The sequence below is a fragment of the Suncus etruscus genome, chromosome 3, assembly GCF_024139225.1.
Source record: "Suncus etruscus isolate mSunEtr1 chromosome 3, mSunEtr1.pri.cur, whole genome shotgun sequence".
In the NCBI taxonomy this organism is placed as follows: Eukaryota; Metazoa; Chordata; class Mammalia; order Eulipotyphla; family Soricidae; genus Suncus; species Suncus etruscus.
Window position 1 is genome coordinate 15666845 of NC_064850.1, and position 13597 is coordinate 15680441.

A 13597-nucleotide genomic window follows, 5' to 3' on the forward strand; every position below is an offset into this window, starting at 1 on the left:
GGGGACCATAATGGGATGCCAGGAATTGAACTGAGTCCCTCTCAGGTCTGCTGCATGCAAGGCAAATGTCCTCCCACTGTGCTATCTCTCCAGCCCCAACTTCATGACATTTTTAAAGCAATTATTTTATATACCACAAACAAGTAAGATCATCCTGTGTTTGTCCTTCTCTGGCTTACTTCACTCAACATTTTATCTTCCAGTTCCAACCAAGTTGTAACAAATTGCATGATTTTGTAATTCCTTGTAGCTGCATAGTATTCCATTGTGTATATGTGCCACATCTTCATAATTTATCTGTTGAGAGATACCTAAGTTGATTCTTTATTTTAGCTATTTTACTAAATGTTGCAGTGTGAGCATGTGTCCTTCTAAAAGAATGTTTTGAGTCCTGGGGATAGATACCCACAAGTGCAATTGCTGGGTCCTGTGGGCAGCTCAATTCTAAGCTTACCAAGAAATCTTCATACTGTGAGAAATAGATTTTAATAAAACATGTTTTCAAACTCTGTGCATAGATACTTCTGAATACGTTTTCTGGACATTTCTTATTTGATTTATCATTGTCTAATTATTTGGTAGGGAGTATGGAGGGAGAATGGCTTGAGTATATCCAATGATGAAAGGGACCACTCTGCATATACTGCTCAAATGACCAGGCAGTGCCAAGGTCAAGCCCAGCCTTCCACATACAAAGCTCACACATAGTTCTTTAAATGATCTCCCCAATTTCCATCATTCACATTTTTGTGCCACCAGAGCCCCCATCTTGTCACAGTATGATTCTCCTGTTTATTTTCCACTGTTACTTGTGAAGCCTACCTGTACTTCAATATCTGATGCTTCTCTTGCAGTCTGATAGCCACTACTCAAGCCACTCCAGCAGCAATACCCTCTCCAGCAATGCCTCAAGCGTCCACAGTGATGAGAAGTGGTATGATGGTGACCGCACTGAATCTGAACTCAACAGCTACAACTACCTGCAAGGCACCTCAGCAGACAGTGGCATCGACACCACCTCCTATGGTCCCAGCCACGGCAGCACAGTGTCTTTGGGGGCTGCCACCTCGTCTCCTCGCTCGGGACCAGGCAAAGACAAAGTAGCACCTCTCTGGCATAGTTCAAGTGAAGTGATCTCGCTGGCAGATCGGACTTTAGAGACAGAAAGCCATGGCCTGGACCGGAAAGCAGAGTCCTCTCTGAGTTTGGACATCCACAGCAAAAGCCAAGCCGGCTCCAACCCCTTGACTCGGGAGAACAGCACTTTCAGCATCAATGATGCTGCTTCCCACACCAGGTAACCTCCCACTCCTTACCCACCCACCTCTCTGTAAGCTTGCAGCCTCACCCTACTTCATGTGGCTCAAGGGTATTGAACAAAAAGGTCATTTATAGGCAATGGCAGTAACATTTTCACATAATGCCTATTATTTACTTCTGAATTGCCTTATTTCTAGAATAACAATGTATCAGGTTAAACCAAGACAGATTAACAAAATATGCTGTTTGTTTGTTTGTTTGTTTTTTGGGGGGGTCACACCCAGCAGTGCTCAGGGGTTACTCCTGGCTCTATGCTCAGAAATCACTCCTGGCAGGCTCGGGACCACATAGGATGTCGGGATTCGAACCACCAACCTTCTGCATGAAAGGCAAACGCCTTACCTTCATGCTATCTCTACGGCCCCACATTTTTGGTTTTTTTTTTTTTTATTTGTTTGTTTGTTTTTAAATATGCTGTTTGAGTTCATAAAAAATTTCCCTCACTGTGCTTTAGAATTGGAGAAAATTTGTCATTTTCTTTTTCCCTTTTTTTTTTAATTTTGGAATCACCCTGAGTGATCCTAGTTCTTTTTGCTTAGAGATCAATCCTGGGTGGTAGGGGATCAAACCGAGATTAGTCTCGTCCAAGGAAAGCATCTTAACTGCTCTCTCTGTCCTGGATTTAGAGAAAAGTGTTATAATGTTGACTTTCAGCATATGATAGAGAATCTAAAATGGATAATCTTTTGAGCACTTTTTTTTTTTAATATTAGCCACATTTTCTTTTTTTTTTTTTTTTTTTTTTTTTTTTTGGTTTTTGGGCCACACCCGGTGACGCTCAGGGGTTACTCCTGGCTATGCGCTCAGAAGTCGCTCCTGGCTTGGGGGACCATATGGGATGCCGGGGGATCGAACCGCGGTCCGTCTCCTAGGCTAGCGCAGGTAAGGTAGGCACCTTACCTCGAGCGCCACCGCCCGGCCCCGACATTTTCAAAGAAAACTTTTTTTTTTTTTTTTTTTTGGTTTTTTTGGGCCACACCCAGTGACGCTCAGGGGTTACTCCTGGCTATGCGCTCAGAAGTCGCTCCTGGCTTGGGGGACCATATGGGACGCCGGGGGATCGAACCGCGGTCCGTCTCCTAGGCTAGCGCAGGTAAGGCAGGCACCTTACCTCGAGCGCCACCGCCCGGCCCCTCAAAGAAAACTTTTAAGACTTACTAGGACATTATTTTCGATGCCGAACACATCCTTTGCACTGCCACTCCAGAGAATACCTTTCCAGTGTCTTCGTGTCATTTTTATTTTTCAGTAATTGGCTCCTAGCAGTGATCTTTGAGTGTGCAACTGAAAAGTGCAGCTCAAATTAGTTGATGCTCTGCCTTTTCTGAATAGAAGAGTAGACATCCCACACCCCTGGAGGTCACCCTGAGAGGCCAGATAAAGGTTATTTTATTTCTTTTTTGGGATTTAAACCTAACATTCAAGATTCTTCATTTTAGGGAGGAAACATCTTGTCATTATCTTTTGAGTCCTTTTGAGTCTGTGTTAGTTTCTCTTTTTACCTTTGATTGTTGTCAATTGTGATGTGACAGTATCTAACCTTGCGGTTTTCCAGGCCTTTTATCATCATAGGAAAGAAACTGAATTCAGTCTTACTTGTCCAAAGGAAATCCAGACCCTTGCCCTCTTAGTAAACTCTAGATCAGCTTAATGACCTTAGGGTTTCCTCTACTTCATTTGGTCTTATTTAACTTCATGCACTGCAATTTAATTCTCCATTTTCTCCTTATTATTACTGATGAGATTTTTGAGCTTCTCATATTTTGTTTGTTTGATTTGAGGCCACACTGGTGCTCAGAACCTATTTCTGCCAAGGCTCAAAAGACAGTTTGGGATGCCCAGAATCAAACTTTGGTCAGCTGCATGCAAGATTTTTAACACCCTTCCTGCTGTGCTCTCTTTCCAGAGAGCCCCAAGTTTTCTATCTTTTACAATTCTGGTTTGGCTATGTTAGGAAGTTTTGTTTCTATTTATCACTGCCGTGTTTAAATAGTTTGTAAATGATTATAATATGTCTAAACGATATAGCTTTAAACAACAAAAAACAAAGCCATTGGGAAAAGTTATCTCAATTCTTGGGTACCATGTATCCTAGTTCCCTTTCCACAATTCAGAAAATAAAATGTTTAATCAAAGTATGTTAAAGAAGTGGTGGAAAAGCAGAATAGAAAGCTACCATAAGAGTGGAATGGTATCACAGGACAGAATGATGGCCCACATCACTAACTGGTTTGGTCATGTTCCACTTTATAATTCCCTATAATCTTTGCATTCACTTACAACATTTTTCAGGCCAAAAGAGTTTCTGAGGTTTAGGGGTTTAGTTATATTAATGGCATTTTGTTTTGGGTTTTTTTTTTTTAGCTTTGGCTCCTAATTCTTAATTTTGAAAGCAAGTGCCCTTTTAAAGAATTTCATCTAGAAATAACTGTTCTGATCTAAATTAATGACAGAAGAAAACCAATTATAAAAATCTCATCTAGAATTCTGTCATTGCAAAGAAATATTGAAAAGGGTTGACTCACTGAAGCCAAAGCCCAAACTGGGTCAACACATCTAACAAAGCTGACAAACGAGGCACTGCACACAGTCTTCTGAAAAGAAGGTACATTATACACACATACTAACTTGGGCAGCATGGAAGACTCGGGATTATCTGCATTTTCTGCTCTGCAGTGATGAAACAGAAATCATTTAGATCATTATGTGAACATAACAACCCTATTGAAAGTCAAACTTACTAGAGAAGAATATGGCCTCTCAGGGAGGGAGGTGCAATTTCCACCCACCAATCGGTTGAGTCACATTCGTTTCTAGACTCTGGTAAATGGGGATGCTTTGTAACTTCAGTCTGTTGATCTTGGCAGAGTGAGCTGGATAATCAGGGCTTTAGCAGCTTTCCTTTTCTGGAGTAGAAGGGGGACTTAGCCACCAAGTGCACATTGCTAGAGAAACTAAAATCTCTGCAAATTAGAGTGTTTGTGTCCTCCGAAGACAGGAACAGCAATTAATGTAGAAATCTCCTGACAGTGCATAAAAGAGCTTGTACCTGGGACTTAGTAACAAAATCTAAATTACAGTGATTAACTTCCATTGCGTATTTCTGGTTGGGCTGTATTTCTATCCTCCTGTCCTCCAGTCTCCCTGTTGATTGTGCAGGTTTTATGTGGCACCTCATGAGAATATTAATGTAGGTTGATAATTACAGAGGGTTATTATATTTGCATGTCATTAAGAGAAACCATATGCATTGATAATGTGCTACAATTAAACATTCTATTAATTGCCTAAAGTGAGGTTCCCAAACTTACTTGCACCCCCTTTTGCAGAAAAAAATATATATTCTTAATACACACACATGCACTTGAAAAACTACCTTCTTTAAGTGAGCAACAGAAATGACCCCACCACCACCCCAAATTGTACCTGGTAGTATTAGCAATCCCTCTCCCCACTCTAGAGTTGAAGGGGAAGTATTACCCACTTTTAGAAACTGTCCTAAAATGTTGCTTCCTAGAATTTGTATTTTCTTTGAAGCTTTAAAAATCAGGAAGGGGCCCGGAGAGATAGCACAGCGGTGTTTGCCTTGCAAGCAGCCGATCCAGGACCTAAGGTGGTTGGTTCAAATCCCGGTGTCCCATATGGTCCCCCGTGCCTGCCAGGAGCTATTTCTGAGCAGACAGCCAGGAGTAACCTCTGAGCAATGCTGGGTGTGGCCTAAAAACCAAAAAAAAAAAAAAAAAAAAAAGTTAGGAAGAAATTTTAATCAATTTTTTTTGGTTTTTGGATCACACCCGGCAGCGCTCAGGGCTTACTCCTGGCTCTACACTCAAAACTCACTCCTGGCAGACTCGGGGACCATATGGGATGCCAGGATTCAAACCACCGTCCTTCTGCATGCAAGGCAAACTCCTTACCTCCATGCTCTCTCTCCGGCCCCTCAATTTAATTTTTTACTATCTACTGTAATAGTTTTACTTTCTGGCCTGATGAGAAAATGAACCACTCAAAATAGTGAATTTTGACTATGGAAGAAATGAAGGTAATTCCAGCTTGCGGGGAAGGTGTTGACTCACATTCAGCACCCAGCAGTGTTCAGGGACTATTTCTAGCTCTGGGCTCAGGACTAGCCTCTGGCAATAAAGGGGGTGCTATCTGTGGTACTCGGGATCAATCCAGATTTGGTTATGTGCAAGGCAAAAGCCTTAACCACTATACAATTTATGCAGCTCAATAGTTTCAATTTTAATAAACTTTTACCACCTGGGATTAATTTTTTCCTAGTATTCTGGCCCTGACAGTAAACATTTTGGTACAATGGCCAAAAGACCTTCCTAGTTATATGTCTCTGTAGTCCAGCTGACTTGAATTAAGAGTAGCATTCTCAGTGCCTGAACTAGAGGGAGGCAACCTGTCATAAAGCTGGAAACTTTTGTATCTTTGACACCCTGGCCTGTTTGAAGCTCCTTCATGTACTACCATTTTGCTCCTCCCCATTAGTGCTCTCAGAGCCCTGTTGTTGTAGGCACACCCGGTTAGGAGAATACACATACATTTTGACTGTCATTGACTGCAAGGGAATTCCCACCTGAGGTGTTCTTGCTCAGTTAGCTTCATATGGGTCACCATGGCTAGAAAGGGTAGGTGCTCTGCACACTGGCAGAAGCTTAGTACATTTTGATGAACCAAAGGGGGATGTCTTCCTAATAAAGTCCATTGTTTTTTGCCTGGTGGCTCAAGGCCCCTTACTCATAAGACAGTCTGAAAATAGTATAAATCCTCAACTTCTAACTCTGACAAAGCCATTGCTGCATTTCAGAGCTCATTGAATAGAAAGTGCCACGCCTTGCACAGAGCTCTGGTGTTTTTATAGGCATCTGCATAAGAGTCTATGTTAAGTCCTTATACCACATGCATGGGGGTGGGGTGGAGGGACAGTGCTCAGGGCTTTCCCTGACTCTGTTCTCAGGAATCATGCTTGGTAATGTTCAGTGGACCTATCTCTAACCCTGCAACTCAGTCATTTTTTTAATATTTATTTCTATAGAAGATTATTTGAAACCTGCAAATGTAATAAGGTAAAACTTTGAGACAACTTATATGCAAATATCAGTCAGTAAAGTGATTGTAAAGTGGTCAGTATCTAACTTCCATGAAGGGCTTGACTAAAATTCCTACCTATCATTGAGCACAGTTGAGTGTCATTATATAACTCTTTCCCTCACCTAATAAACTTTCACATTAGGAAAGCAAAGTATTCTTGAGAATATAGGTAGAGAAAGACTTCTCATATTTAGTTTACATTTAACATTAGGCATACTTGAACCACTATCTCCTGTGGTGAAGGATTTTCTGTATATGTTGCATGGAAGATAGTGCTGTTATGTTAACATCTTTGTTCTCAGCCCTCTTTGGCATCCTATGTATGTGAAAAATACTCCTACTTTCTTTGTTTGGAAATGGTTCTTTTATCTGTAAAATTTCTCCCCTCCCTGGAATTTGTTTTTAATTACTAACACAAAATTGGCTTTCATGTGTATGTGTTTCTTTTTAAGGCAAGTACTATTTTTCTAAGTTATTTGAGCTAACTCAAAGTTTGAAGAGGTGGTCCCTACAGTCACAAACCCAGAACTTCTTTTCCACATGCATTTGGCTCTCTTTGCCTTATGTTTATTGATGGTTTTAATGAATAATCTTTGCCTTGTGGTCCTGCAACACAGTGAACATTCAAGATTATATTCTGTTTTTGCTTTAATATCGCATAATGCCAGTTGCTTTGTCCACATTTCTTCTAGCTTATGGGAGTGAGTAATGATTCTATCTAAGAACATTAACAGCATCCACCTACCCTCAAAGGTCAGAACCATTATAGTTGAAATTTTAAATGACTATTGAAAAAAAAATGAGACTTCTGTGAATCCACACCAATGTCTGATGGCATGATAGAGTTCACCAACCAAAAATTGATCATTACTTTGTTCTGTGAAGCAACTAATTCATTCATCCAGTCTTATCTGTAAAGCCCAAATTCTCCAAATGCCATTAAATCATAAGACCAGCAGGAATTCTGAAAGAACATTCTTTGTCATATTTAAGCCATCCTACTAGGATAAGAATTTATCCAAATGCTTTTTTGGGGGAAAAAAAAAAGGCAGCAAGGTGGTGATAAGAGAAAATAATGTCAAGAAGAGACGTTAGGGGCTAGAGCCATAACACAGTATTTACCATGCACATGGCCTACCCAGATTCGATTCCCCAGCATCTATATGGTCCCCCAAGCCTGCCAGGTGTGACTCAAAAACAAACAAAAGAAGATAATCTACATTTCTGGTCAATTTCAGTATTTAAATCCTCTCCCTTACATACTCCTCCAAGGGGCCAGAGTGATAGCAAAGCAGTAGGGTGTTTGCCTTGCACACGGCTGACCTAGGACGGACCCCAGCTCCATCCCTGGCGTCCCATATGGTCCCCCAAAGCCAGGGGTGATTTCTGAGCACATGGCCAAGAGTAATCCTTGAGAGTCACCAAGTGTAGCCAAAAAACAAACACGCATACATTATTCCTACTAAATAGGCAGTTGAAAGAATTTTTTTCTGAGCTGTTTCTAAAACATGAAGACTTTTTGTATCTAAAAGTATACTATATATAGATACCAAAAAGAGCCAACTGCAAAAGTTTTTTCTTTTTTAAAACTGCAAACATTTTTTAAAAATTAAGTTTTCTAATAGATCTCTACCTCCAGGCAAGTTGAAAGAAATGTAGGGAAAACCACTGAATCCTGGAATTCAGGTTCATGTTCTGGTTCTATCAAAGATCAGACATAGGACCTTTGGCCAGCCATGCCTTTTCACCAAACTTGTTGCATATTATAATTGAATAATACTTTGTCTACCTATAATGTAGCTGTTTTTTGTGCTGTTAAAAATAGCAGAAAATGATCAGATATATTATAAACTGTGTCTTTTTAAGACAAATGGTTTTCTATAATTTTCTTTTTTGTGTTCTGCTTCACCTATCTTAATGCAGGTATTTTGCTCCTTTTTCAAGTTATGTACCTGTACCTCTGACTGCCCTTTATATATTCAATTCTATAGTCATATTTTTATTTCTAACATTTCCTTTTCCCTTAATATGTACCAGATCTGTATAGACACTCTTCTCAACTATACCTGATAAAATTATCATATTCATATTATCTTGTTAGTTGCCTAATAACTAGTTTGGCATTATAGATTTATTTAACTTACAGTTCACAATGATCCCTGGAGCCTCTACTGCTGCATATGCCTAACTACTAATTTTTCTATGCTTCATATATTAGCATGCCCTTGTACTTTTTAAATATCTAGATTAAGTATGGATTAACAGTTCCTACACTACAATTGTTTAGATAGCCCCTTTGCCAGCTTAATTATCCCTTCCTCACTGGTTTGTTTCCCCTCACTCCTTTAGAATTAGTGTCCCCTGAAAGCCTCCTAAATCATAGAACCCAGTATTGAACAGAATTGGCTGGTACTGAACACACAAGGAGGAGGTCTCCTTAGTCATTATCCTCCCCATTATCTGTCACCCAGAGACCCATTTGTTATTTGTACGAGTAATCACAGGAAATGCCATCAGCTCCCCTCCCCTTGGTGGTAGGCCAACATTCAGCCTTTGCACAGATTTCTCCATAGCCATTTGACAGGTGACTAATTGCTAGTCTTCCCCTTCTGAAATTATCCTTTGCAAGCCCAGCCTGTCTATAGCCCGACTGTTTGTGTCAAGACTGAATAGTAGAGGGCTCCAAGCTGCCTTCTGCAGCTTCCCACAGCCCAGGAGCCGGTGGTCTCAATGACGAGGCAGAAATGTGAACATTTTTTTCCACCCCTCATCACTTTGGCATTGTGTCCGCTAACATTCAGGATACCACATTTTGTGATTATATGATTTGTCCATCTGCAAAGATTATTAAGCTCATATTTCACCCCTTTATCAAGTGACACCCCTATTACTAGCCTCTCTTTTTTGCCAGTGGCTCCTCTATGATCCTCAACTATTGAGTTTCAAAGCTGGGGAAGGGAAATAGCCTAGTGGTAGTGCATTGGATCATTATTTCATTGGAACTGCAAATGTGAATGAGAAGTTCTGACACCCCATTAGAGTGTTCCCTACAGTCACCCCTTTACCTCTTTTCTACTTCGGGGGGATCAGTATGTACGTGATACCTCTCTTCCTTGTCTATATGCATCCCTAATAGTCATGATCAAATTAAAGGTTGGTCCTTTTTAAAGCAGATGTGCTGTATAGTTTATATTAAAGTAAATCTAGTGGTCTCATGCAGAACCAGGAGCAGACCAAGTAAAATTTACCTTTTGAATTGTGCAAAAGTAGCAGTTGTTGGAGTTGTCTCTTCCTGATGTCTTCATTACTGCTCTCTTTATGTTCCTTAGTATTGGTTCATTACCTGCTTACATAGTTTTTATGGAGAGATCTACTTCACTGTAGCTAACACCAAATTCTAGCATATTAAATTAGCAAAAAATCTCACCCACATAGTCCCCCTGGAAGAAGGATGAGGTTGACAATTTAAGTTTTTGTGATGAAAATCAGGACATGGATTCTAGGGTGAAGAGTACAGGATGGGGCAGCAGAGGCAGCCCAGCTTCAAGGACCACCCACAGCTGGACCCAGAGATCAGGCCATAAAGTGGGGCTATTGTGGAAGGTGAGGAGGATTTCAGAGGCTCAGGCAGCCATCTTTGAAGTCTCAGGAATATGAGAATCCTTTTAAATTTTTCAGAAGACAAATTTCTGAACTTCTAAAAGATGTGCTGTGGGCCAGAATTTTCATCAACACCTGCAGGTGGCCACAGGTAGCCTGGAGAAACACTGCTTCGGTGTGCTCACCTCCTGGATCCAAGCAATATGAAGTTGGATTTTAATGAAGTCATAAAAGTGTGAATAATCCAGCTGGATTGAAGCACAAGTTCTCAGTAGGAACACTTGGAAGACTTTGCCAAAACATATAGCCCAGGCAACACCCCAGTTCTAATAAATTTAACTCTGAGATTAAAGCCCAGGAGAGTTACTTGTTTTGTTTTGGGTCCATACAGTAAATTGGGGAGTGCTTAGGATTTATTCCTGACTTTGCACTCAAGAGTAACTCCTGATGGGCATGGAGGTACCAGGGGTCGAACCTGACTCAGCCACGGGTAAGGCAAACACCCTTCCCACTGTACTATCACTCCAGCCTCCCAGAAGAGGGATTTTGAAATGTTCAGGCAACCTCATGTACTTACTGAATCATCAGCCAAGTATATCAAATCCTCAGTTTCACTTCACATTGGGAATTTAAATTGTAGGCCTACCAAAGAGGCATGCCCTTGTTTTTGCTTTGACATGTGTTTCCCAATTCAATCCATAGTTAAGAGCACTGTTCTTGATTTTGATTATTATTGAACATAAGTATGTTGGCATTTTATACCTGAGAGTAGTGTCAGTTAACATATTCACAGATGAAACCAATACCCAGGGTGTTTTATTTAAACAACTGTCCTTTTTTTTTTTTTTTTGGTTTTTGGTTTTTGGGTCACACTCAGCAGCACTCAGGTTACTCCTGGCTCTCTGCTCAGAAATCACTCCTGGCAGGCACGGGGGACCATATGGGATGCCGGGATTCAAACCACTGTCCTTCTGCGTGCAAGGCAAACGCCCTACCACTGTGCTATCTCTCCAGCCCCTAAACAACTGTCCTTTTAACAATGCCAGTTCTGGGCCAGAGTGGCAGCAGTAGGGTGCTTGCCTTGCATGTAGCTGACCCAGGACAGACCCGGCTTCCTATCTCTAGCATCCCATATGGTTTCCCGAGCCTTTCAGGAGCAATTTCTGAGCTCAGAGCCAGGAACTCTGAGCGCCTCTGAGTTGTGGCCCCAAAACAAAACAAAACAAGAAGAATACTATTGCAGGGGATAAAAAAAGAACTCAAAGACATGAAACATGCTTAACATGCTGGAGGCCCAATTCAACTCACAGCCCCACATGGTTTCCTGAGTACCACCAATGAGACTACCTGAGCATTGAGCCAGGGCTTAATGCTGCAACAAAAATAACATTCAATTCTGAATACAGTATGAGTAAAAAAATACCATCTTCGGGGCCAGAGAAATAGCATGGAGGTAGGACATTTGCCTTGCGTGCAGAAGGACAGTGTTCGAATCCTGGCATCCCATATGGTCCCCTGAGCCTGCCAGGAGCGATTTCTGAGCATAGAGCCAGGAGGAACCCCTGAGCGCTGCCGGGTGTGACCCAAAAAACAACAATAACAAAAAATACCATCTTTATATATAATCCTTACATTTAAAATGGTTAACTAGTGACTGAGGATGTGGCTCAGCAGTAGAGCACTTGTATGTGTGAATCTTTGGAGTAAATCCCTCGTACCATGAAATAAATAAGTTGATTACATTACCACTTGACAATTTCTTTCTTCAAATATTAAGAACCAGTTCAGCAATGCCTACTCTTAAGAATTGTAGACTAGGACCCGGAGAGATAGCACAGCGGCGTTTGCCTTGCAAGCAGCTGATCCAGGGCCAAAGGTGGTTGGTTCGAATCCCGGTGTCCCATATGGTCCCCCGTGCCTGCCAGGAGCTATTTCTGAGCAGACAGCCAGGAGTAACCCCTGAGCAACACCGGGTGTGGCCCAAAAGCCAAAAAAACAAAAAAGAAAAAAAAACAAAAAAAAAAAGAAAAAAAAGAATCGTAGACTATTGTTGCTCAGTAAGGAGGCATAGACTTATATAAGCAAGATAAAAAGTTAAATATGTAATTTGTTGTATAAAAGGTAAAGAGAAATACTTTGTTCAAATTGTCAGTGGGAGTCTGCTGTATTAGTTAAATATTCAGAAGCAAATCTCTACCTTCAAAGAGCTTATAGTCTAGTACAGAAATGTATTGAATGTCACTCAGGAAAATAATTAGACTAATTAAATTCATTAATGAAAAAAGCCTCTCTCCAAGTATATGTACTATTGTTTCTTCCTTTGATATTTCTCAGCCTTTCCAGGAATTCTCCCTTTCATAAGCATTTTATATTTGCTTTATAGCTAATACCAGTATAGTTACTTTGGAAAACATAGAGGAGGTATAGTTTGTAAATTATCAGGCTTTGCGATTTGCTATCTTTCCCGATAGCTAATTATCTCTATTTTGACTATGAATTTAATCTTTGAAAGTCCCAAGATTTTCAATATTTTGAATAAGATACTTATTCTGAGCCAGTGAGATACTCAGAGAACTGAAGCATGTGCTTTTCATACTGGAAGCCTGGGTTAAATATTGGCCAGTGCATGGTCCCCTGAGCACAACTGGGAACCTCCTCTGAGTACTGAGCCAATAGTAGTCCCTAAGCACTGCTGGGTGTAACTCCTTCTTTTAAAACCTATTCATGGGAAATATAAAATATGAGTAATTCAAAGAAATTACCTGTGAATACAGTGGCTTCCAAATGATGCATGAAGGACTTCAGCATCACCTGAGAACATGTTAGTAGTGCAGATTCTCAAGTCCCCACCCACCTAAGTAATGAAACAGAATCTCTGAAGGCACAGCCATGCAGTATACATTCCACAATGAAAGTGTGAGTCTTGACTCTGGTAACTCAAACTGTATTAACTTGTAGATACTAACCAAAGTAGGTGAAGTAACCACATCTCCCAGATGTTAGTGTTAATCAGTGTTTACCTGATAACCTAGTTTACTCTTAGAATTTCCTTCAGATCTGAACGGAAGTTGAGATTGGAGACATCTCCACATCCATCTTCAAACCAAAGATTATATCCCCAGGTAACTAGCACATAGGTACAGACTGTTACATTGACATACCCCAAAGACTAAATCCTTACCATCTCTAAAACTTCTCAGTGGGTGTTCCCTGAACTAATGCATTGCTATAGTTGAGGTAGGTCCATGTGCTGCTGATTATATTGTGTGTGTGCGCACGCACATACACACACGAGTTGAGTCCCTTTCATAACAAGAGTCCCAGTCTCATTAGTTTAGTGCACTGCACTCATGGAAATCCGTTGCATTCACATGTCCTTATTGAAAGGAAAACAGGACATTTGTCTTGAAATGGCTTTACCCTCTACTGCTCTTTAAATTTTTGTTAGGGTTTGTGTGTGTATGTGTGTGAGTGTGTGTTTTGTTTTGTTTTGATGGGGTATTTTTATTATTATTCCTTCCCTTCTTCCTACCTCGAAAAATCATTTGGGAAAAATAATATCAAAGGGACTCAG

The 13597-nt window shown here is 40.7% G+C and overlaps 1 protein-coding gene across 5 annotated transcripts in view; it reads left to right on the forward strand.

The window, feature by feature from the left end:
- SIPA1L1 (signal induced proliferation associated 1 like 1) overlaps positions 1-13597 on the forward strand; it is a 363330-nt gene that overhangs the window by 328772 nt on the left and 20961 nt on the right. For all 5 annotated transcript variants that reach the window (XM_049770289.1, XM_049770292.1, XM_049770293.1 and 2 more), the window contains one exon: positions 855-1297. In XM_049770289.1, the coding sequence (XP_049626246.1) occupies positions 855-1297 (443 nt within the window). The remainder of the gene's footprint in view (positions 1-854; positions 1298-13597) is intronic.